Genomic DNA, 25,435 nt, shown 5'->3' on the forward strand with positions numbered 1-25,435 from the left:
ATGAGCATTTTAATTGTATTCATTCTGTAAACTGTCCTTACAGATTTTGTCTTTGTTTTAGGCAGATATGGTTCATCAGTGACTTATGTTAATGTTGATAAATGTAAAACTGTAGGATAAATATATTGTGTATACATTTCTAAATACTTCAATTCTTACAATGTACATGTAACTAAATCTTCTTACCATGTCTGATTATGGAAACTTAATTATATTACCATTAAACATTTTTGTTTTTTTCTGTAACTTTAGGTATGATACTCCTCTAAAGTCTTACCTCTTCTCAGACAAAGGTATCTCAATCTTCTTTCTGTCCCTTAAGCATTTCTAAAAACAAATTTAATGCTCAGTACACTTGTCTATATATCCCACAGCTTTTGCACCATCTTTGAATATGTAACTGACATATGACAACCCTCCACCAATAGTATTCTGCCACCTATATAGTTGTAGCTAGCTTTTTTTAATGTCTCATTCAACCCTCACTTTCTCAACGAATACACCCTCATTTAGACATGTTTTTTGTATGTAACTACTGTTTATAATTTGCTAATATTTTAATACATTTTTAACAGTTTTCATTTCTTATATATTGTTTCAAATTGTTTTTGTATTTGTTTATTGTTGCTAAATTATATGGCAACTTAATGACATTGCAGTTCAGTTTTCAATCAACAGAAATTCCAGTCACAATAGACGACACTTTTTGTACAATTACCCAGGTATTGGGTATGACTATCTGTTGAGAAGATACATGTCTTACTTTGCAGGGAGTTGTATTCCTATGTTTGACCAGTGGTTTTTCCTCATTTCTGAGGGTGAATACAGTCAAAAAGTTTGAAACTGGATTCACTTTTACCAGCACCTTCTAATTTTGGTTTGTCACACACTACATATATTTTATGCAGTCAGTTTATCAGGTATGTGGTGTATTACATGTTATCTTTTCCTCTTAGATTGCAGCTATTGTTGTTCTAATATGTAGTCTACTAAGATTACCAGAATCCTCTGTTATTGCTCTTATGTCAGCATATATCTTGACTGGGCCTTCCTTCTAGATTTCTGTAGCCTAGAGAGGCCATTTGGTTCTCATACCCATTTCTTTACCATTTATCTTTCACTTATACTGCTATTCCAATTCCACTTGATTTTCTTGTCAAATTTACTCCCTACGGTTTTATGTGACATGTACTACCTCTTTTGAGATTTCACTTTCCTGACTTTTTATTCCTTGAAGCCCTTCTATTTCCTATGTTCTATCCCCTGTTACACTAACAGGTTGGGTTCCTCAACTTCTTGGGCTGATGGTGAACATAAGATAACTCTCCAATAAAATGTCTTTTCACCAGTTGCATTGGTAAACTGTGGTACATCTATACCATTGATGGCAATTATATAAAAGAGGTAATGAACAGCTCACCTCATCCCATGAGTGATGACTCCCAGACAGAATTGGAGATTCACCTCTACATTAGCCAGAGTGAAGTCTATTTTGACTTGCATGTGTAATGGTTTCTTTTTGAGAAACTGATATCCTGTGAGTACCAATGTTCTGATCACCAGAAACATCTTCTACTGCCCCTTTACTCTAGATGTTGTCCTGAAAGGAAAGGCCAAACCAAGACTCTTAAAAAGTATGTATCATAATTCATTCAACCCTAAGAGAGCTTGGATGACCACCAATTATTTCTGGGAAAGCTTTTGTTTTTCCTCAAGTTCGACTCCCTTAATTTTTCAGACATGTACCAGCTATGTTTATTACCTGTTAACTCTTTTATACCTGCTGAGCTGTCAGGTGAAAGTAACAACCTTGTCTACGTTGCTGTTTGGTATGATATGGACAGTGTGCTTGAAATTGATGCAATGGTTCCCATTCAAATTGTGTGCTAAATAGGTCAATGGCCAGACTGTCCAGACTCAAGATCAGACATTATATAGACATTTCAAGCATTTGTTTGCCTGGATTGCTTCAAAAAATGATCCAAATCTTCCTTCACTGCATCCTTTAATGTTGGGGACAAAATCTATTTTGACTTCATGGAGTGGCAAGAACTTTTCCTTCAAGAGCTGCTTTTATCTGTTACCTGATTGAAGCATCTTTGACACTATGGGTACAGCATAGTAAGCTTAATAAGGTTATTAATCTGCCAAATGTACCACTACTACTATGACCCTTAGTCATTGTGTGTTTCCCTTGCACTAATGTCAGGATAGGAGAGCATAATTGGCTATTCTTGGTATTCAAGACATTGGTAGTCTTCCTTTTTGAGGTATTGGCTGTAATAAGAAAAACGTTATGCACCTTTGCAGCACCAGAAAATGTCCTACTGCCAGAATAGGTTTTTGTCCTGGACCTGAAAACTTGGACAACCATCTCCTTTTTGTGACTGACACTTCGTTTTAAGCCATTCAAGTGTGGAAAATGCTAGTTTCTCAATAATAAAGCTTTTCTAAGTTTAATAAATCAAGAGTTAAAGTAAACATCAATACACGCATCTGCAGAATACAGAAAATCATGCAAATATATTCTATGGTCATATCACCAAAATTTTCTTCTTGTCAACCAGTTTGTGGTATTTCCAAGTCAAACTGATTTTTTCATACAGCAACATGATTGGTCCACCAAATAACAGGATATTTGATCAAGATATTTATTATAAAATAATTATGGTCTCACAATAACTGAATGTGTGAGGGAAAAAAAAATAAAGATGATGGATGCAATTGTACAACAATACAGAGAAAAATATTTATTCAAAGAAATGCTGTGTGTGTATATGTGCCAACCATTATAGAAAGTTGCTTTTAATGGATTTAGACTACTTTATATGTTAACTTGGTTGATGTATTTTTCAAAACTGATGAAACCTCATGTTAATTAGATAAAATGTTAATGCAGTGATTACCCAGATCAAATAACATATTGTATGATGGAGGATGATAATTTCAAGATATCATCTAACCTACCATTGGAAGAAACTGCTCTCTACATTTGTAAACAAGGGTTTAAAGTGTGTATATATATACCCATTTAACTGAATACCTTGGTAAAATTCTTTATTAAAATAAAGGTGGAAAATGTTTGACATGCAGGAATACTACAATGCTAAACACGATGGACTTTCATTGTTAAATTGGGAAACTGTTAAAGTCCATAAACATTTTTCTTGTGCATCTTTTACTCAGATGACAGCTTTTTTATTTTTGTTCTGGTATAATACTTGTGACCTTAGCAGTCTGTCATGTAGAAAAGTGTTGTTAATCCACTTTAATTTTGTCTGGTAGTACAACTTTGTTGGACGAATTCTGGGGCCTAAAGGTTTAACAACCAAGTTATTAGAACAGGAAACAGGTTGCAAGATTATGGTAAGAGGAAAAGGTTCTACGAGGGATAAAAAGAAGGTAAGGACTTTTGCCCTTTGCTGTTTTTACAAAATGACTAGTATATTTTAAAGTTGTAGGAAGTAAATCGTGTATTTTTTACAAAATGAGCTTCTAATAAGTTTTAATCATCTTAAATAGTTTTTATAAGAACATAAATGCTTGCTTGTTCAACCTAGTGTTGTATTTTTTCCCAGATTTATATTTGGATGTGTTAAATAATTCAAAGCAGTGCTTTTTATAAGCTATTATTCTCAATTTATTATTCACCAAGTACCATACATTTTATACAGACTTGTACCTGTTGATTAAGTGTAAATAGAAATGTTTGTGCAGGAAGAGATGTTTGGGTATGATGGAGTGTGAACATTTTAAAGGAAATTTTAGGAGGTTTTAGTTTCCAATAGAGGAAAAAAAAACTATATATTGATAGTATTTTATTGGAGGAAAAAGTTGGTTCTTGAATAATGTATGCCTTTACACACTCACACACCATAGTTATACTAAACGTTTGTCCCAACCTCTACCGTTACATATGAATACTTGAAGTGGAAAATGAGGTAGTGATTTTTATGAATTTGCAGGTTTGACAAGCACGATCAGAGAAAAAATTTAAAATATGTAAACAACTCACTTGTGTAACCTAAAACACCATTTATCGTTTACAGTGTATAAAATGTAATCATCAGTATGTAGGACATACATAAACAACTTTAAGAGAACATTTTAACATTCATAAATCTTCTATTAACACCAAAAAAGATCCCTATTGCTCAACAGTTCAATTAACATGGTCACTTTATGAATGATGTTATTCTCACTGGCATTGAAACAGGATTCAAAACTAAAGCAGGTAGAGAGATAAAAGAAGCATATTGGATTACTAATTTAAACACTGTTTAACCTTTCAGAATTAATCTAGATCCAGGAATAAGTGATCTCTGGTCATTAGTTTCATCTCTGTCAGAAAAAGAAAAATAACTTTATTTTTCACTTTTTTTTTTTTTATGAGTATCAAAGCTGATTTTTTCAAAATTGATTAGTGTATCTTTTTCAATCACTCTCTAGGTGCTATCTTTATTTTATTTTACTTAAACACCAAAGCATATTTTTTTTAAAAATATACACATACATTTAGCCATTTCAAAATTAAAATATCACTGACACCTTTTCACACAAACTCTCACTGTTTGCTACATTGCACTGGAAATGAAATGCTCACAATAGTACACAGAGAAATAAACAATTCTTGGAAAACCAGATGATCTCCCCATGATATCACTAAACACCCTCTATATATTACACTTGTTGAATCACTACCACTCTAAGTTTGCCCCTGAAGAAGAAAGGTCTACTTTTCAAAAGTGCTTGGGTTATAGGGTTTCTGTTTCATTTTAATCTGTACTAATTTTCTTAACTAATATGGAGTTTTTTCTCCCTCTGGCTTCAAAAGGATAAACAATGAAGTAAGTAAATATTGGTGCATTATTATAATGTTTGTTAAAATATATTTACACGTAGTTTTGATTGGTTAAGCAGTTAGTCATAGGCAAGGTACTTATATTATACTTTTCATGTTTCTACATTTGCTGTGACACTGTTTAAGTTTCAATATTAAAAATGATTTTTGTCATTATCTTGGAATGTGTTCCTTGAGAGTGCATACTGGAAGTATTTAACACCTAAACAATGTAAAAATAAATCAAAATTGAGTTCGAGCTTTTGTTTCAAATTGAGTTCGAGCTTTTGTTTCCTAAAAGATGTCCAGTATTTTTGTAACTTGTTTAGCATTTATAGAATTTTATCAATTTTTTAATTTGCTGTGTTTATAAATGCTTATAAAACTTAAGTCATTTGCAGTCAACTTTTATAACAGTTTTTAGACTTTTATTGATTTCCAATAGTTTGCCTGATTTCTCATTCAAACCATAACTTAAATTCCTCATTACTGAAGAATTGATAGATATTTAGGAAGTTGTCAAAATAAAATTCTAGTATTTAATTATCAAGCATTTTAAGGCCTAATGTTATTTTAGCAAATTACAGGATCTTTAGAGACTAAAATAGAATTGTGGAATTGTATGTTAATAGGAATTTATTGAGTAGACATTCACTGTTGGAGGGAATTCATCTACATTAGAATCCTTTTCTTCATCTTTTGATGTTCATTGGTATCCCAGAGATATTGGCATCAATAATGGATGGATATTCAGAATAGATACTGTCCTTAGTTTTAAGGTTCTTCCACTCAGGCTAACTGTTGCTAATGGTGTCTGTGTCTACCAAAGGTGAATGGGGTCTGTAGGAGTGAGGTTACAAAAATTGATGGGCATGTGGTATTCTTTCACCTCGGATGCATAGGTAAGTCAGCTTCTGGCATTGAGTTTGGTCTTTCAGTTCACTTCTCCACCTGCATTATCCATCCAACCTGTGGTATTTCCACCCCCCAATCAATGAATAAAATGTGGATTTTTGTTCAAAGTTATTGATCATGGGGGTGGTAGTGAGAGCTTGTCCTGTTCTTTTGAGATTTTATTTCCATTTATTTGTTGTGTTTAAGATAATGGAAGATTAGCAGATGATCATTGATCTTTCATGTCTCAACCAATTCTTCAATCCTCCCAGGTTCATAATGGTATTCTTTTCATAACCTACATTGGTATTCTTCACAAGGTCTGTGGAGGATCAAGTTTGATGTTGCTGATGCATTTTTACTGAATTAATCCTGGCACTATTTGTTTCCCACACAGAGGTTAAGGTCTGCTGTTTATAGATCTACCCTTTGGCCTAGTATCTGGCCATATATTTTGTACAGGATCATACAAGTTTTTCAACAGCCAACTCCCATCAGGCTCTAGGCTATGGAATGGATAGTCAGGCTCTTACTTATGTGGATAGTTCTATCTTTTTGGGGGATGTGGGCATCCCTCAAATCTTTGATTCCATCGAGACAAGCACACATGCAGTCATTTTATTGGTCACTGCATGACCAGTGGATCAGGTATTCCAATCTACTGGATCATTCAGTCTCCTTTAAGGATCTACATTTAGTTCTTGAATAATGCTTTAATCATTTCAGCACTATCATTGATGTACCTATGCTGCTTCCCTGCAGTGAGTTTCATCTTTTCACAAACACTTCACTTCAGAAACAGGGTGTGTATATTGATGGTCAGGAATTCCAGGATATATATGGAAGATGAATCTTTCTTCCACATTAATAATTTAGAACTTCTTACTGTTCAATAAGCTATGGTTCAAGGTCTAGTTCTTATTGCAGGGGAATGTTGTCATGATTCTTTTAATTTCACAGTGGTCTCTTAAATTTCTCATCATGGGAATGTTCATTCTTAGGTTTTTTGTTTTTGAACTTTGGCTATTTCTTTATGAATCTTACTCTCTTCACATCAGCCTCCTCCCTCACAGCTTTCCTGGGGTGATGAATTTCATGGTACATCACCTGTCTCAGCCCAGTCAATTTCTCCCAACCTAATGGATTCTTCATTGCAAGGTTTTTTGATGGATTTACACTTTTAGGTCTCCAATGATCAGTGCACTCATCTACAGGCATTTATGGTCTCCAGTATCTCATCCTCAGACTTTGGTGATAGATCCATTCAGTACAGATTGGATGAGATTGCACATTTGTACCTTTCACCCAATTCCTCTGTTCTCAGAAATCTGGCTATTTTGGAACTGTTGGTAGCCCCTGTTAGTTTGCTTAATCTTTGATTCCTTTTCTACAGTATCTTCAAAAGGGTCTACCTCTGTATATTCTTTTAGCTATTCTTGTTCAGTTAACCCATTCTAACATCCTGTATCTAAATTTTCCTTGTATGAGCCTCACAAGAAGTTTGAGCCCACTTTGTTGAAATTTGTTTACTATATAAAATTTTTTATTCTGGTCTAGCTTTATCACTTTTTATTTGATGTAAGGCAACTTTGTAATCTGCTTGTAATTATTTTAAACATTGGAACATGGTTGACTCTTCAGTGCCATCCATCTTTCTCCAATTAGTGTGCCTCTTGGCGTGGATTTCTGTACATGGTGAGGAGACCTTTCAGAGAAGGTTCTATTCTTTTAGTTTACCTTCTCTGGGATCTAAACATCCACCCATGTGTTTGCCGTGTGTGGTGACGTGTGAAGGGAAGGAGAGAATCCTGGTGGTTGAGGGGTTCAACCCCAACACACTACTTTGGCCTTGATTTCCTGTAGACAGGCAGTCTTGGGGTGGTCCCTCTTGGGTAAATCAGCTAGTCCACTTGAGCTAGGGTTAGCCAAGTACCAGTGTTGTATATTCTAAACAGGTGTTGTGGAAATTGTATCTGATGCTGGTGTTTGGGTATAGTGCTCACGAAACCCTGGTGTTGCTGCAGTTTCCTTGTTTGGCATTGCAGTGCATCTCCTTGTAGGGCTCCATGGTGGGTGGGGTTAGTGGGCACCAAAATATTCTTTTATTTTATTATGGATTCTCCAAATAAAAACTTAAATGAAATTGTGAAAAAACAGTCAGTAGGTAAATGACCACATCTTGAAGATTCTGAGCAGCAATCTTCAACATCTGTAACACCTGTACCTCATTTTCTTATACTACATTCTCTTTCAGACAAATCTTTCGGGCAGATGTCTCCCTTTTTCATTCAGAAGGGACTACAGGGACTTGCTGTTTCTCCAAAGTCAGTAAAAAAGCTTTGCTCTGGTGATATATTGGTGGAAACATCCACATCTTAACATAGTGAACTCCTTGTATTCAAAGGCTATTGGCGGTATTCCTATTGAGGTTATGCTTCATGTTACTTTGAATTCATCACAAGGAGTTATTGTTGAGAGGGATTTGAAGAACATCCCCAAGTCAGAGATTCTTGCTGATTTCTCCACCCAAGGAGTTTCTGCAGTGACTCGTATCTCCACTCCCAAAGATGGAATTATGGTGTTGACCAGTGTTTTCATTCTGACATTTATGTCACCACATGAAACTACTATCATCAAGGCAGGTTATCTTAATTGCAAGGTATGGCCATATATTCCAAACCCTCTCAGATGTTTCCAGTATCAGCGGTTCGGTCACTCAGAGACATCATGTCGTGGTTCCTTGATGTGTGTTTCTTATGGTGACAAGGACCACGATGCCTATGAGTGTGATATGGGCCCTCATTGTGTGAATTGCAATGGCTCTCACTTGTCCTACTTTTGTTCTTGCCTTAAATGGTTGGAAGAAAAAGAGGTGCAGCATTTGAAAACGATTCAAAACATTACTTACCCTAAGGCTTGAAAGTTTCTTTCCACCACTTCATCTTGGATGTATGCTGTTGCACTTCACTCCACTACTACAGTGGGAGTGCAGATGATCTCTCTGTGCCTCTGAAAGAATTGTTCTCAAACCAAATGAAAAGTCTTTTGTCTTCCATGGTTGAAAAAGTTGATGAATCAACTACAACACCCATCTCTGTCCTTAACATACATTCCAGCAAACCCCAAGTTCCACTTCCTTTGGTTCCAGGTATAGCCATTTCATTGGGTACATCTTCTCCCATTCCAAGATGCAAAACGATCATTTGTTCACATTCTCAGTCACTGGAATTCTCTTCCAACAGCAAAGATCTGCCCAGTCGACCCAGGGCAGGATCCATGGAGGTTTACAGACTTTCCTCAAATAAAGAAAATAGAGAGAAGACATGATCATATACAGAAGGGCTCTCCACTCAGTTAGCATACACATAAATAAAAATTGCCACCTTGATGCAATGGAACTGTTGAGGTTTACGTTGTAATCTAGATGACATCAAAGCACTGATTGCTTCCTAATATCCTGTATGCCTTTCCATACAGGAAACATTTCTGAAACCTGATGATACAGTCACCTTTTAACAGTTTTCTTTGTACAGAAATGACAGGCTGTGTTTTGTATGAGTGCATGGAGGGGTGGCATTGTTGGTTGATCAGCATGTGTCCACCCTGTGTTTGCCACTCGACACACCCTTGGAGGCCGTAGGCATCCGTGTTTCCTTGGGTCGTACCATCACTGTTTGTTCTCTCTACCTGTCACTTGGAGAGATTTATGGTCAATCAGACCTTGATGCTCTCATTGAACAGTAGCCATCTCCCTTTTTAATCCTGGGGGACTTTAATGGACATTATCCCCTCTGGGAAAGTGCTGATATTGATAGGAGGGGTCGCTCCGTGGAGAGTATGATCTCTGATCACAACCTTTCTCTTTTCAATAGTGGTTCTTATATTTATTTTCATGCATCTAGTCAGTCCTTTACTGCTATTGATCTCTCAATTTGCTTCCCTTCACTATTCTCTCACCTGTCATGGAGGGTTGACAACAATCCATAAGGCAGTAATAATTTTCCTGTAATTTTGAGAGAGACTGGCCATTGTCTATGCCACCTGACCTGTATGCCCCAGTGAAAGTTAAATCAAGCAAACTGGCCATTTTTCACTGCTTTCACAGATCTTGATCCTGCCATCATTTGTAAGCCATCAGTAGACGACTGTGTGGCAGCAGTAACTGACTGTATTATACAGGCAGCTGCTCAATGTATTCCTAAAACCCTATGTTTTCCACTATATCCTTGTCCATGGTGGAATCCTGCCTGCCACATGGTACAGAAGGCTCAAAAACGGGCCTGGGATACTTTCTGTAGATATCCCACACTCTCGAACCACATCGCTTTCTGGCAGGCCCGTGCACGTGCTCGGTGGGTAAGATGTCAAAGCAAGAAGGAATCTTGGATTAAGTTTGCAACTGGTTTATCTTTTACAACCAATTCCAAAGTCATTTGGGACAATATTTGAAAGGTCAGTGAGCAATATAATTCTGTCCCCCTCTCATTCTTGCTCTCTGATGGCCGGGAAGTAGCTGATACCTAGAGCATCACCGATACTCTAGGTTAAAGCTTTTTCTGATTATCCAGCACTTTTGCTTCTTCCTCCTCCTTCTCAGCCATCAAGACTCAGGAAGAGCAATCACCTCTTTCCTTTTGAGCTGATTGTTTCTATGACTATAATCTTCCCTATACACTGGTGGAACTCAAACTAGCCTCTCATCAGTCTGGCAGTACATTGGTTGGACCTGTTGATTTGTACACTATGAAATGCTGCACCATCTATCTCCTGCTTCTCATGCTATTCTTCTGATTATTTTAAACTGGATCTGGCAGGAGAATGTTTTTCATGATGCCTGGTGCCAGGTTATTGTCCTACCTTTCTCTAAGCCTGGGAAGGATCCCAAGATTCCTTCAAACTACCATCCACTTGCTTTGACAAGCTGTCTGTGTAAGACCTTAGAGAGGATGGTTAATGCTTGTCTCATTTGGTTCCTCGAATCAAACAACCTTCTCTATCTCACCCAGTGTGTGTTCCGACGACAGCACTTCACTGTGGACCACCTGATTCAACTTGAAACATCAGTCAGAGAAGCCTTTTTCAAACGACATCTTGTATCAATATTCTTTGACATTGAGAAGGCTTATGATATAACATGGAGGTATGGCATTTTGCGAGACCTCCATATATGTGGATTATGTGGACATTTGCCCATTTTTATTGAAAAATTTTAATGGATAGGAGATTCCAAGTTCATGTGGGTTTGACACTTTCCCATTCTTTTCTATAATCATTTGGAGTCCCTCAGGGCTGTGTTCTGAGTGTCACACTTTTCAGTATAAATAATCCATGATGACAAGAAAACCCAATTGTAGAGAAAAATATATATGATAAAACGACTGGTATGGGTTGAGAAAATTGAAGGAAGTCAAAATGTTGTTCACTCCTCTACATAAAATTTTCTCAGCCCATACCAGCTGTTTTTACATAAATATTCTTCAGCATAAAAATTAATGTCATAACTGAACAACTCTCCCTCTCCCTGTTACTAACACGCTCTATGTCGACGACTTTCATATCTCATGTCAGTCGTTGAATATGAGGTATATTGAGCGGCAGCTACAGACTGCCCAAAATCTCTCTCTCTCTAAAACCGTTTGCATACACTTTTGCTGCCAATGGGGGATATTCACCCTGATCCTGAACTCTGTATCAGTGAAGTTGTGCTGTCTGTGGTTCCTGAGACAAAGTTCTTGGGGCTTATCTTTGACCGTAAGCTGATTTTTATACCACACATCAAGCAGCTATGAGTCAAATGTACAAGAGCACTGAAAATCCTCCATGTCCTATCTTTCACTACTTGGGGAGCAGATCGATGTTCTATGCTAAAGATATATCGTGCTCTTTGATTGAAACTCTACTATGGATATCTGGTCTGTGGCTCTGCCAGAACCTCAGCCTTAAAGATGTTGGACCCCATTCATCATCAAGGACTTCAGCTCTGCACTTGGGCTTTCTGCAGTTCCCCAGTTCAGAGCTTATAGATTGTCTCATGAACCTTCTTTGCAACTCTTCACTTTATGCTTCGAAACTTTGTTCCTTACCAAAGCATCCCACCTGTGGTTGTGTTTTTCTTCCTTGGTGGGCTATACTTTTTCAGAATATTCAGGCACAGTTGGATGAATTGGGTCTGTTCTTGGATAACATTGCTGTATCCACTGGTCATCCCATCCCACCGTGGCTTCTTACAGTCCCCAAATGTGACCTATCTGTAAGTCATCTGAGAAAAGCAGACACTCCCAATTGGAAATACTGTCTGTTATTTGCTGAATATTTTTCAAACCATCCCTCCATTCCTATTTATACAGATTATTCAAAATCAGGTGACTGTGTGGGCTCTGCCATGGTTTGTTGTGGTTTGGTGGTTGCATGCAGAGTCCCTTCTACAGCTACTGTGTTCACTGTTGAACTGTATGCCATTTCTCTTGCCCTGGATCACATAGAAGGTAAGCAGTACTCAAACTGCACTAGTTATATTTAATTGCTTAGTTCTCTACTGGTCCTGGAATTGCTTCACGTTAGTTCACACCCTGTTCTAGCCGATATTCAAAACTGACTAGCCAATTTTTCATTAGCTTTTATTTCTATTCAGTTTTTATGGATACCTGGCCATGTTGGTATTCACAGGAATGAGCTTGCCAACACAGCATCTAAATCTATCTGCTCTGGAACTATCACCACTGTGCCTATTAAATGCATGGACTGTGGTCATGTATTTAAGGCTTGGCTCTGTGCCAGCTGGCATTCGTCTTGGAGTGAGAAACATGAAAACAAGCTTTTCCATATAAAACCCTGTATTGGACTTTGGCCATCTTGCTTTCATAAGCATCAGAAAGAGGAAGTTGTTCTAACTAGACTGTGCATTGGTCACAGTTTTGTAACTCACCATTTTCTTTTATCTGGAACTGACACACCAATGTGTAGTTTGTGTAACACTCGGATCACAATAAGCCACATTTTACATTTCTGCTGTCGTTGCAAGTCTCAATGATGGCACCACATTTCAAACGTTCTGCCCCAAGGTTTGTCCATAATGTTAGACAGTGTTATTGGTGATGGTGATACTGTCCATCTTGGAAATGTTTTTAGCTTTTTTAAAGGTCATTAATCTTTTTAATGCCATTTAAGGTTTTTAATTTATACATTACACCTTTTTTAATGTGATTCCCTTTTAAGAATTACAGTCCATCTAGTTTGATTTGAAATTAGAAAATGGCTGTAACATCAAATAACTCGAAACCACGACTGGAAAGGCAAACTTCAGGTGACTAACACCGCTGTTTGAACTACCCATTAGTCATCCTGGCAAGGTATTATTAAAAATTTGCTACAAGTCTTTTAAAACTTTTATTACTTTTTGAAAATGGCCATAATGTCAAATAACTCAGAATCAGAACTGGAAAGCCCAACTTCAGGTGACTGACAGTGGTTTTTGTACTTACCTGTTAGTCTACTTGGTGAGTTATGATAATTACAATTATGCTACAGAAAGTTCTTTACAACTTGTATTACCGTATTTTTTTTCTTAACATTGTAGACTAGATGTGAACATTGGTTTTATGCTATTTATGATTTATTTTAAAACCTAGGTTTGTTTTACCTTAATTTCCTTTTATGAATTTTACTAAATTTACTTCAATTTTAATTTTTTACTGGATGTTTGGCACAGATAGCCTAGTTGCTTTGTGCCATAAAACACTAAATTAACCAACTAACAATTAATATTAGTACCATACAGATGATGTGGATTACATCCTATCTACACTCACTTTGTGTTATATGATGGTGTAATTGGTCCTGACTTCAACCAAGTACATATTCCTTGAATAGCATCTCGGTTAAGTGACTTTATTCCACCAAAGATACCTTGAATAATGCTCATTCAGAGGAGAAGTTGAAAATATCACAGGACTTTATCAACACTAATTTTAAGATTGTAGTATTGATTGCAGGCTATCTTTGCTTTCATGATTTTGTGGTGACTATGCTTCATGATGTCGTAGATATCAAAGGTCTAGGAATATAAACCAATTGACCTTTTACATTTCACATCACATAAACTATCATCAGACTGATTTACATACAAGTTAACAAAGGTGTTGATTTTTATTTAAAGAAACACATGTTAATAAATTAGTAAATTTGTTAACAATCATTTATAAAGACAATTACATTTATTGTAGAAAATATATGGCATATTATTCATCACGTAGGTCATAAACTAAGGACACAAAGTATAAATAAAAATATTATGCATGAGAATACCATTTACAGTTATGCGAAAAGTTAGGACACCCTATGAAAGCCTGTGTATTTTTCTAACATTTTTGGATATATAGATATTTAATTTCAATTTTAACAATAGTGAGAGCTTATAGGAATATAACTAAACAATTAAAACTGAAGAAAAGACTTTTCAAGATCTTCTGTAAATGTAATTCTACAAAAATGCATATTCTAACTGATGAAAAGTTAGGACACCCCCACATTTATTCACACTTAAAATGGCTCAACTCACACACAGGTGTATCACACCAGGTGCACGTATTAGAAGATTGTTACTCAGCATTTTGAATGAGGCTTGCCCTATTTAAACCTTAGACATTTAGTTTGGTGTGCTCTTGACTGTTGAAGTGAGAGTGAGCACCATGGTGAGAGCAAAAGAGCTGTCTGAGGCTTTCAGAAAGAAAATTGTAGCAACTTATGAGTCTGGTAAGGGATTTAAAAAGATCCAAAAAGATTTTGAAATCAGCCATTCCACTTTCTGGAAAATAGTCAACAAGTGGAGGGCTTTAAAAACAATTGCCAACATGCCCAGGTCTGGTCGTCCAAGCAAGTTTACCCAAAGAGCAGACTGCAAGATGCTAAAAGAGGTCTCCAAACACCCTAACATGTCATCATGGGACCTAAAGCAGGCTCTGGCTACTGTTGATATGAAGGTGCATGCCTCTACAATAAGAAAGAGACTGCACAAGTTTAACTTGCATGGGAGGTATTCAAGGAGGAAACCTTTGCTCTCTAAGAGAAACATCAAGGCCAGACTGAATTTTGCCAGAGAGAATGTAGACAAAGACCAGGACTTCTGAAATAATGTTCTTTGGACAGATGAGTCCAAAATTGAATTATTTGGGCACCAGAACAGAGGACATGTTTGGCATAAACCAAATACAGCATTCCAGGAAAAGAACCCCATACCAACTTTGAAGCATGGAGTTGTAAGTGTCACGGTTTGGGGCTGCTTTTCTGAAGCAGGACCCGGGACAGCTCACAATCACAGAACCCACCATGAATTCTACTGTGTATTAGAGGGTGCTTGAGGAACATGTGAGTCCATCTGTAAGAAAATTAAAGCTGAAGTGTAACTGGACCCTGGAAAACAACAATAACCCAAAACATACCAGTAAATCCACCAAGGACTGGCTGAAAACTAAGAAATGGAAGTCCTGTAATGGCCAAGTTAAAGCCCAGATCTTAATCCCATTGAGATGCTGTGGGGTGACTTGAAACAGGCTATACATGCAAGAAACGTCTCAAACGTCTCACAGCTGAAAGAATTCTTCATTGAGGAGTGGGGCAAAGTTTCTACAGACCGATGCAAGAGACTGGTAGATGGCTACAAGAAGCATCTCACTGCAGTTATTTCAGCCAAAGGGGGTAACACTAGCTATTAGGGTGTAGGGTGTCCTAATTTTTTCCTCAGTTAGAATATGCATTTTTGTAGAATTACATTTACAGAAGATCTTGAAAAGTTGTTTCTTCAGTTTTAATTGTTTAGTTATATTTCTATAATCTCTCAGTATTGTTGAAATTGAGATTAAATATCTATATATCCAAAAATGTTACACAGGCTTTCATATGGTGTCCTAACTTTTTCACATGACTGTATAAATCTCAAAGGGATGATTGGCCTTACTTTATGACAGTAGATGTTGCTTTTATTATTTTAGATTTGCCCTAACCAAAACATTATAAACTTCAATTATTATATACTTTTCTGGTTAATTTGATCAAGAGGTGAATCATTTAAACATGTTATTCAAAGCACATGAAATAGTTTCATATTAAATTGTGTTGTTGTTATTAATGAAAAAGTCAACGATTTACATCGAGCATCCCTTAAACTGAAGTAAGTTGTCCTGAAATCCACTGTAATAGGTTATAAAAAAAAAAAACAACTTGTTAATTTTGCTTTCTGATACATATATGTTATGTGATAATTGTGTGATGTATCTAGTTTCTGTCCACATGTTGAATAGGAAGAACAGTCTAAAGGAAAACCCAACTGTGAACACCTCAGTGAAGATCTACATGTTCTAATCCAAGTGGAGGATACCCGAAATCGAGCCACTCTGAAACTTGAACATGCCAAGAATGAAGTAAAGAAACTTCTAATTCCAGTGGTTAGTTTTGATCTTTCTCTGCATTTTTGTGTTTTTGTTTAAGAATGTAATTATGCCAAAACCAAAGAGTACTAAACCTTTTATAATAATAATAATGATAAAGTGTGGAATTTTTTATTTATTGTTGACATTAAAGAAACACTTATTGATTATTAATAGAGATTTTCCAGTCCTGCCTTGATTAGTATTTAGAATTGTTTTTCAAGAATAATTCAGTATATAAATGTTATTTCACAGATGCTAAGTGGTTAATTGTACTTTAATGATGTTTGTTATTGGATTTGCATGACTTGATGTGTACATGTGTATAAAATATGCAATTAGTTTAAGTTCAGTTTAATTATAAGAGGAGATAATAATATAAAAATAATTTGAAGATTGTAATTGCTTTATAATTTTCCTGATTGTTAATGTTTCAATCGAACATTCAGACTGAAGGAGAGGATGAATTAAAGAAAAGGCAACTTATGGAGTTAGCCATCATCAGAGGAACTTACAGAGAGAGTGGGACTAAAGTTACTAGTAAGGTTCATTCATTTTATTATTTAACCACAGTAATTACACTAGTTTTATTTCTCTTTATTCACTTAAATAAACTGAACTTTTACTGCAGTGGTTATATCAGTTTTAGGTATCGCACATCTAAGTTTAAAATTAAAAATAAGTGTCTTGGTGAGATATTACAGTAAAACATTACTTTAAACATGTGAACTGTTGTTACAATGTATACTGGTTTCACTTGTTTCCCTTTTCAAGTGAAAATTATGTGTTAATGAGATGACTAGCGATTTGATGTAGGAAAGTGTTTTTTGTGATTTGGGACAAGTATTATTAATAGCTGTAAATGTGTGGTAAAATCTTTTTAATGGTGTAACAGTTTGGAGTTTTTCTAATCAGTTACTCATCATCCTTGAACCATTTAATTTGTTTGATTTAATTAGGGGGATTAAGAACTGTTGATGCCACATTGTGCTGATGACACAGATCACAGAATTAATTAAACCCATATATTCTGTTGTCATTTTTTATTAGTAACTTGTGTATTTAAAGTCAAATGTATTAAAATCTTCTGTTTCAGAATAAAATACATTAATTATTCAAATTAATTGATGTTTTAAGTTTTGGTCATAATTTTCAAAATTAAATGAGAAGTAACTTCATATACATGTTCTGTATTTGTATTTCTTTGTGTATTGTAAAATATGTAGAATTCTAAACTTTTGAACTTGTTTCTTCCACATAGTATAGACAATTCAATCAACTTTGACTACAACAAAATTATTATTTTGTGGCACTTGTGTATGATGTGACAGTGAAATGTATAAGTTGAACAGGTTAAAATCCTTAAAATGACAATAGGTCTTTTGTTAGACTTTCTTCATTAGAAAAACTGATGATATATTTTGTCAAAAATGATCATCAGAGCATAATAAGAATTGTATATGCACAATTTATTTATTCTGTTGTTGTGGATTATAAATGAACCTTATCATATGTACAGATCTCAATGGCTATTACTTAGGTAGTCAGTTACCACCATAGAGCATCATATACCCAGTGTAAAAGCCATATGAAGTTATATTGTAGCAGTAGTAGCTACAGATACACACATTATGAAAGTTGTAGCACCCAGAATTGAAATACAGTAAAGAACTGCTTCAGTTTGTGGAAATTTTATCAGAGGAAGAATATTCAGTGGTTGCAACCCAACTTCATGTTGCTTCTGAAAGACATTCAGTGGGGAACAGAAACTGTGTGCTGATTCTAAAGGACCTGGTATTGATGGGAAATCCAAACTTATTGACGCTGATGTCAAATGTCTACCAGTGGGTTCACTTCCCACCATTATAAGGTTTTCCAGTAAGTAAAAACAAACTTCTTAGGGACCTGGATGAGAAGCATATAGTGATAACTAAAACTGCGTAAGAAGTTGGTTAGTGTGGTCTCAAAGTATATATTGCTGTGAAAAAAAATAAAAACTTGTAGAAAAAAAAGCTATTAGAGACAAAAATGAGCACATAAAACATGAGGGATTGATAGTTGTAGAAGTGATAATGTTGTACACAAACAGTTGGATTTTAACTACCAGTAACCAGACTCGTTTATTTTTGTGCCAAGTAATAAAATACCTGAAACAATGAACAATGATAGTGTGGTAACAGTGAAGCTAGGAGGAATAGAGTACTAATATGGCTTGCATTTCAGTGAAGTGTAAACATATCCTGATAATTTGTCATCCATTCACAAATGTGCCTTGTTAGAATGCAATTCATATTTTAAAAGAATAATGACTATATAAACAGTTACTGCAATAAAGTGCAACTTGAAACATGAGAAAGAGAATGGAACACCCAATTATCTTTTGTGGGTGACCAATAAAAAACCTACTGCTAACAGTATTTTAGCTTTTTGGAGCTACATGGAAACTGTAAAGGATAAAACTGGTACAGGAATATTCCTCGGATACTTTTAGATAAACTGTGTAGGAATACTGTCACTCATTGCTCATTATTAGTCCAGACAAAGTGATTTCAACTAAGTACTGCTACTGTTATATGAGTCAAAAAGATTTGGTAGTGTGGAAGCACCTACAGTTCATTGTGTTAATTCAGGCTGCAAAGACTGTGAATAAACAATACTATTTGTATTACGAGTGTTTTTGTATGTTTCCATATTTTTAAAGAATGAATGCACATTTCATGTTTCTTGTAACTAATTTTTTAAGGCTTTATAAAAAGTTACTTTTGGAGACAATATTGATATCCAACTAATTTCAGAGTTTGACTTGTATCATATTAAATATAAAAGTATTAAAATATGGGAAATTGCATAAATGTACTGTACTAAGAAATTCTTGATACCCAATTTAAGATGCATTCAAGAATTTGGAATCTGCTCAGTTATCTGTTGTCATGATTTTATAAAACAGTTGGAACATGCCATGTTATTGATCAGATCTGAAAAAAATGTTGACAAAATTTTATGACTTTAGTTTTTTTTCATCTGTTAACTTTCATGAGAAAATGCTTATGAAAATATTGGAATGATAAACTTGTAATATAAGTATGTGAAATGATTTAATAATGTGTTAAAACGTTAATACAGGACATATGAGAAAAACATGCATGTATATGTAAATTTAATTAATCATTATATAGAGTTGTCTATCACATGGTGATATAAAATGAACAAAAAATGAAACCATGCTTATGGAGTGTAGTCTTGCAGAATATAAAAGTGTTTTTAGTTATACCTATATGTATTTTGAATGTATCAGAGAAGGTTGACTGTGTATCAGAAATTAAAGAAATTAAAAGTATGGAGTGCACATCATATAAATGACATGGTATGTTTGATCAGCTTTGTGGAAAATTTTATACCTCCTGTAAAGTTTAAAGTACAAGGAAATAACTAGCACTATATACAAATTATTGAATTGTAAGAAAATCTAATGTTCCATCATTATAAATTGTACCTTGGTATGCACTTGCGTAGTAAAATTTTGTGCATATTTACGTAAATAAAAAGGTTAAATATATTATTTTAAAACTATTTTAGAGCCTTTATGTTATTACAATTCATGTCTAGTTGTGCTCTGTCTGATTACTTTGTATCTTACAGTATGATATCCATTGCATAAAGCTGTCATATATAAAGCCCACTACTTTGCCCTCCTGCATTCTGTTATGTGCTTGATATATGATTATGACTGTTTCCCAGCATATTTCAACAGTTCATTGGTACAGACATCCATATGCACTGCATCCAGTGAGTTGACTGATATGTTTCTTTCATTCCTAACCTGCTTGAGGTATGTGATGGTTGAATAGGAAGTTAGACTAGAAGTCTTCCTTTTTATAAATTCGTACCCTGTTTACCTTGCTTACAGGTAAGAGTTCTTTCTTGATTAGGCTGTGTACTGTTGCATGAGGCACGTGAATGACTTTTGCAAATGTCTCTTGTGTTTATAGATTATCCCCTTCAGCAATATGCCAAACTGTGCCAACCACCATTTGGTGTACTTGTTGCAGGTCTCTTTCAGGATTGTTCTGATGCTCCAAGTTGGTTTATATTACTTTGTTTTCCAATTCCATAAAGTACAAGGAATATTTAAATTTTGGAAATTCCTAGTTTCCAATCTGAACACATGATATTTGCATGTATGAATATCTTGCATTAGAAGGGGCTATGTTTCCAAAAAGCAACCAGTTTTTTGTGCTGTCACATTACCTATAAAATTTAATCAATGGCAAAACATGTCTGAGATATGCCATTCCACAGCAACTGTATCAACTGTTCTTGTCATGTGACTTGCTGAATTACACCTCCAGTGGTAAGTCTGAAGACATGATGTAAAATGGGTTTCAGTTCCTGTTGTGGGCAGAATACAGGTTTGCCATTATGTGGCTTTATACTTAGGTTCAAGTGAATAAAAATTATTTATAGATTTTAAAATCATTATTATGTAATATACTCAGTTCTGTATATACCCATTTATTATTATACATACTATTCTAATAACCCATTTTACGAAAATCTTTAACTAGCAGACAGTATGTTAAAAAAAAAGTGTGTATTTACTTTAGATTCTGATTTAAGTTGTATAGGAAGTTACTGCACAAACTGAATAGTATGTGCTTGTATTAGTCTAAAAAACTGAGTTATCTGTAAGTTTAATATACAGAAAATATGTAATAATAGGAAGCATTTTATTAATGAAATTGTTTTTCATTTATTGATAAGTGATGTTATACCACAGTCACAGTTCTGAGTATAATGTGTTTAATCAGTTATGTACTAAAGAGAATTTACAGATTAATATATGTTTCTTTCTGGCTGATGCTTGTTGCCAGAGGACAAGCTATGAACATATTTTAAGACAAAAACTAGTTCAATTTCTAGACATGAATACTGCATATTTTAAGGAATATATGAGATCTGACTGGTATACATTAGAATTAATAAGTGATTAGGATTTAAGAAATATTTGAGACCTGATATAAACTTCAATTAGTACATTTGTTTTTTTTTTTTAATATAAAATGACATTTTACTATCTAATTCTATATAGTAAAATGTCACTGTATAGTAAAAGGTCTATTTCTAAAATATAGTTAGTGTTTGTTTAATATTTTGCATTTTTATTTTATATAACATCTTAGGATAGTAGTAACTAGCTTTTATTGTGTTACTATAAGTTTGCCCATAACTAGATAATTAGGTGAAACATTGTTTATCAGACATGTAATAGTGACTGTAATATTAAAGAAAAAGGATTGCACTTGTTTTATTTCTGTTGATAGCTTAATGGATTTATTTATTTCAGAGTCAGAAATTACTCAGTTAATGGCTCCACCAATCACATTGGGAGCACCTCTTCGTGTGCCGAACCCAATCGGAGCACCTTTAATCCTTTCTACTCGACATCCGGTGCCAACATCTAATTCTTTGGTGAATGGAAGTGTTCCTACACAACTTATCAATCCTGCGGGTGGAGGCCTCATTTACTCTCCTTACACAGATTATCAGTATGCTGCACTTACATCACCTTTCTTAGCACAGTATCCAGGGCTTGACCATTCTGCTGGTGGTGGGTTGTTTGGTTGACAAGTATTTTAGTACAGTCATTTTTTTTAGTTGAATAAGTTAAAATAATCATATTTATGTTGAAACATTTGATGGAGAACATTTTTGTCAAGATTATTTTACTACCTTTATTAGAGATTTATACATGTTTTTCACTGTTATGTTTCATTGTTGTTGTTCTGAAAATAAGTTTTGTTTTTTTTCCATAAGCATAATTGAGCTTTTCTCTCGTACTTTTTTTGGGGGATATATTTTTAAATTTATATATTTTTTAACAGGTTAACAAGGTTTGTGACTTGAGAAAATTGTATTTATTTTGCTGTTGTTTTATTATTAGTTAATTTTGTTCATATTGTATGTTGATATATTAAGTAGTTTAAATGATATATAATACTATTTAGACATTTATGAGATTAATGTAATGTTTCTGAGGTGGTTAGAAATACCTGGTTGAGTTGTGTACATTCTAGAAGTATTTGCTGGTATTTTGAATGAGGTAGGTAATTAATATTTTCAAAAATATATATTTCTAGATTTACATGTTAAAAAAATTTATGATAAAAGATATAATACTGTGAAAATCTACAGTATTATATACAGTAAGATTCATTTGGCAGTCACAGCTTAATTGTCAATTGTCCTAAGTCAGGTTACATACCATTCATAATTTATGGTAAAAAGAAGCAAAGAAAAAATAAATTTGAGTTTATTGTTTTTATATGAAATTCAACATTATACTTTGTTTTAAGGATGCATTCTCAAGAACTGGAAAAGTTAGAATTTAGCAGTCAGATATTATTCTCTAATTAGTCTTAGATGCATGTTTTCAATTCTTTGTTGCCTGTTATAGCAACTGTATTGCAAGGATTAGGAATGTTGACTATGCATAGTTTTCAAGAAAGTCAAGGTACATTGAGTAAGCATTAAGTATACTATGTAAAAACATGCTAAATATTTGTCAAGAAGCAATGTACCCAAACTTTAGACTTTCCATAAACAGTCCTAATTTCTAGGTTTTTTTGGCACAGTTGCTTGCTTACACAATTTGTATGAGTGTTTTTTAGTTATTTTTCTGAGCTTTGCTATAATGTAGGGGAATTAATGTGGCATAAAGAAAGAGAAATAATAAGTCAAAAACTTCTATACAAAAACCATAAAAAAATGCTGGAAAACTGAATGGTAGTTCTAATTATCTTTGCCTTTTCTTAATTGTACTTTTGGTGAATAATATTTGAGGAATAAGTTTTATATTTCTGTCTTCAGTGCTTTATATAGTGTTCATAGCTGTTTATGAAAGAATTAGTTCTAGATGAAATGTTGACTGATACAGGAGGTATTGGCTTTTCTTTAGTTACTATTTGAATGTCTTATGTTTTGGTTGTTAATTAACAACTGCCCATTTTAACATACTGATAAACTTAATTTCTGATATGCTTTCCTCTGCACTGATATTCTAAAGTATATGCTAGACAATATTTTTTTGACAAGTAACAATATCTCTAATAGATTTATCATGTGTCAAGCACAAGGAAATGTTATTGTTTTCCTACATACCAGAAGTAATTACATTGTTTGGATGTATCTGTAATATTGTAATACAATAAAAGTGCCAACTTGGCATGGTGTGCACTCTGGTTTGTGGTACTCCTGTTGCTATATTTTTCAGGTTTGAACCATTGTAATTACTTTGCTTAATTAAACAATTGAGTGTGCACTATTAGAATGCTGGAAAATGCTTTTTTTTAAATGTTATTCTATATTTTTCTCTAATAAAAATGTTGGCTATTTTCAGTATTGGTTAATATAGTTCTTAATACAACTTAGAATGAAAGAAGGGTGATTTTTTTTTTTTTTTTGCTGAATGTCAGTTTTAAACAGTATAAAATTTAATTGGTATTACAAGAAAAAAATGAAAATATTACTTGGTAAAGCATTATAGTTGAAAGAATAGTCATGAATAACACTAAGTAATAATACAAGTTTTGATAATTTTGCAAAACTTTGACTTTTAAACAAGTGTTTGATTATTTTAGCTACTAAACCAGATTTTACTTTCTATACTTTAAATATTAATAACTTACTAGGTAATTACTGAGTTGTATGTTGTTCTTTCTAATTTAATTAGGATAAAAAAACATTTTCAGTAAAGCTTACAAGAAATTCTCAGTATGTTCATCTTTGTACTTTTCTATTCTAGGTAACTTGCCTGCTTATTTAACACATCTTTTAAGACCAGTCAGTATCTAAACATTTTTTTTGAGATGGTCTGAGCAATAACAAAATGATAGTTTTTTAGCCAAATAAAAAAGGAAAGAAGAAACAATACTTGTGTGGGCTTTATTTGTTTACATAATTTGTTCATTTGTGAATAAAATATTCTTGCTTATTGTTCTATTTACTGCCTTTGCCTACTTTTGATTCTAGATCCATGTAAAGTTGTTTAGAAAATTTTCAGTACTATCAACTTTTGTCCAGCAATAAAAAGAAAAAGAAAAAAAACTGTAGAAGTATTCTTAATGGTGTGAATATAAAAAGTTAGGTTCAGCTTGATTGCCAGAAGTGTAATATTTGCTTTAAAACAGCTTTCAAAATAAACTGTATTTCACCATTATTTGCTGCTAATGGAAGCAGTTACAAAATGTAAGAATACTACAAACAGTAGCAAATACTTGGTTAAGTACTTGTTAGTTTTGAATACCTAGTCACTACAGCTAGCAGATATTTACTTTATCTCACAGTTTTACAACAAAATGTAAGAATGCTACAAACAGTAGCAAATACTTGGTTAAGTGCTTGTTAGTTTTGAATACCTAGTCACTACAGCCAGCAGATATTTACTTTATCTCACAGTTTTACAACATATGCTAGTGCTAGTGGCAGTTTTGAATACCTAAACAGCAGTATTTACTTTATCTCAGTTTTACAACATATGCTAGTGCTAGTGGCACAAAGCAGTGTACTCAGTCTGTGTGACCTGTCTGAGGCAGTTACCTACTTCTTTTTAGTTGTTAACAAAATATTTATTTTTACAAACACTCCACATGATTAGTAAGTAAGAAAGAATACTAATTAATGAAAATATCCTTCTCTCTTTCATGTGATCACTCTTGTTTCCTGAATTAATTTTTATAGTAAGGTCAAATGTGTCATATAGTGTAACAACAGCTTTCAACTGTTTCTTACACATTGTCATTCTTAAAAGTAACTTTCTTTTCGATCCCATGTATTATACTTGATAATTTATAAAAAAAAAGCAATATCTTGATTTGGTTGTTACCTTTCTGTATTGAATTTATCATTACAGTTTCTATGTGCAGTATTAATTATACATGATTCAGAATAATGGCCAGTAGTAGTGGTTAAAGGTAGCAAAAAGTCTTTTGTACTTTGGAAGTAGTAATTTGCAATAAGTAAAAATCTGTGTTGGAGCTAACGATGAGTTTATATATAAAAAAGGGGAATATTAAAGGTATGTTTAGCATAAGAAAAGTGTGTGATAGTTAAACTTTGTTTTTAATAGTTTTGTTTCAAAGTGATAATGTTATTAAATTCTCTTTTAAAGGAGTTAGTGCAAGTTCAGCTAATTAAAATATATTCTATACCAACAAGTTGAATTGTTTTAAGTTTAAGAGAGTGACAGTTTCTAGAAATTAACTTGTGAAAATTAAATGTTTTA

General features: G+C 34.0%; 1 protein-coding gene across 3 annotated transcripts in view; it reads left to right on the forward strand.

Moving 5' to 3' along the window:
* The window catches only part of LOC143250533 (protein held out wings-like), a 48,304-nt gene that overhangs the window by 3,894 nt on the left and 18,975 nt on the right, over positions 1 to 25,435 (forward strand). For all 3 annotated transcript variants that reach the window (XM_076501238.1, XM_076501222.1, XM_076501230.1), the window contains exons 3-6: positions 3,286 to 3,402; positions 16,030 to 16,173; positions 16,605 to 16,695; positions 21,500 to 21,763. In XM_076501238.1, coding sequence (XP_076357353.1) covers positions 3,364 to 3,402; positions 16,030 to 16,173; positions 16,605 to 16,695; positions 21,500 to 21,763 — 538 coding nt within the window. In that variant the 5' untranslated portion in view covers positions 3,286 to 3,363. The remainder of the gene's footprint in view (positions 1 to 3,285; positions 3,403 to 16,029; positions 16,174 to 16,604; positions 16,696 to 21,499; positions 21,764 to 25,435) is intronic.

Source organism: Tachypleus tridentatus, chromosome 1 (genome assembly GCF_004210375.1).
Source record: "Tachypleus tridentatus isolate NWPU-2018 chromosome 1, ASM421037v1, whole genome shotgun sequence".
Taxonomy (NCBI): domain Eukaryota; kingdom Metazoa; phylum Arthropoda; class Merostomata; order Xiphosura; family Limulidae; genus Tachypleus; species Tachypleus tridentatus.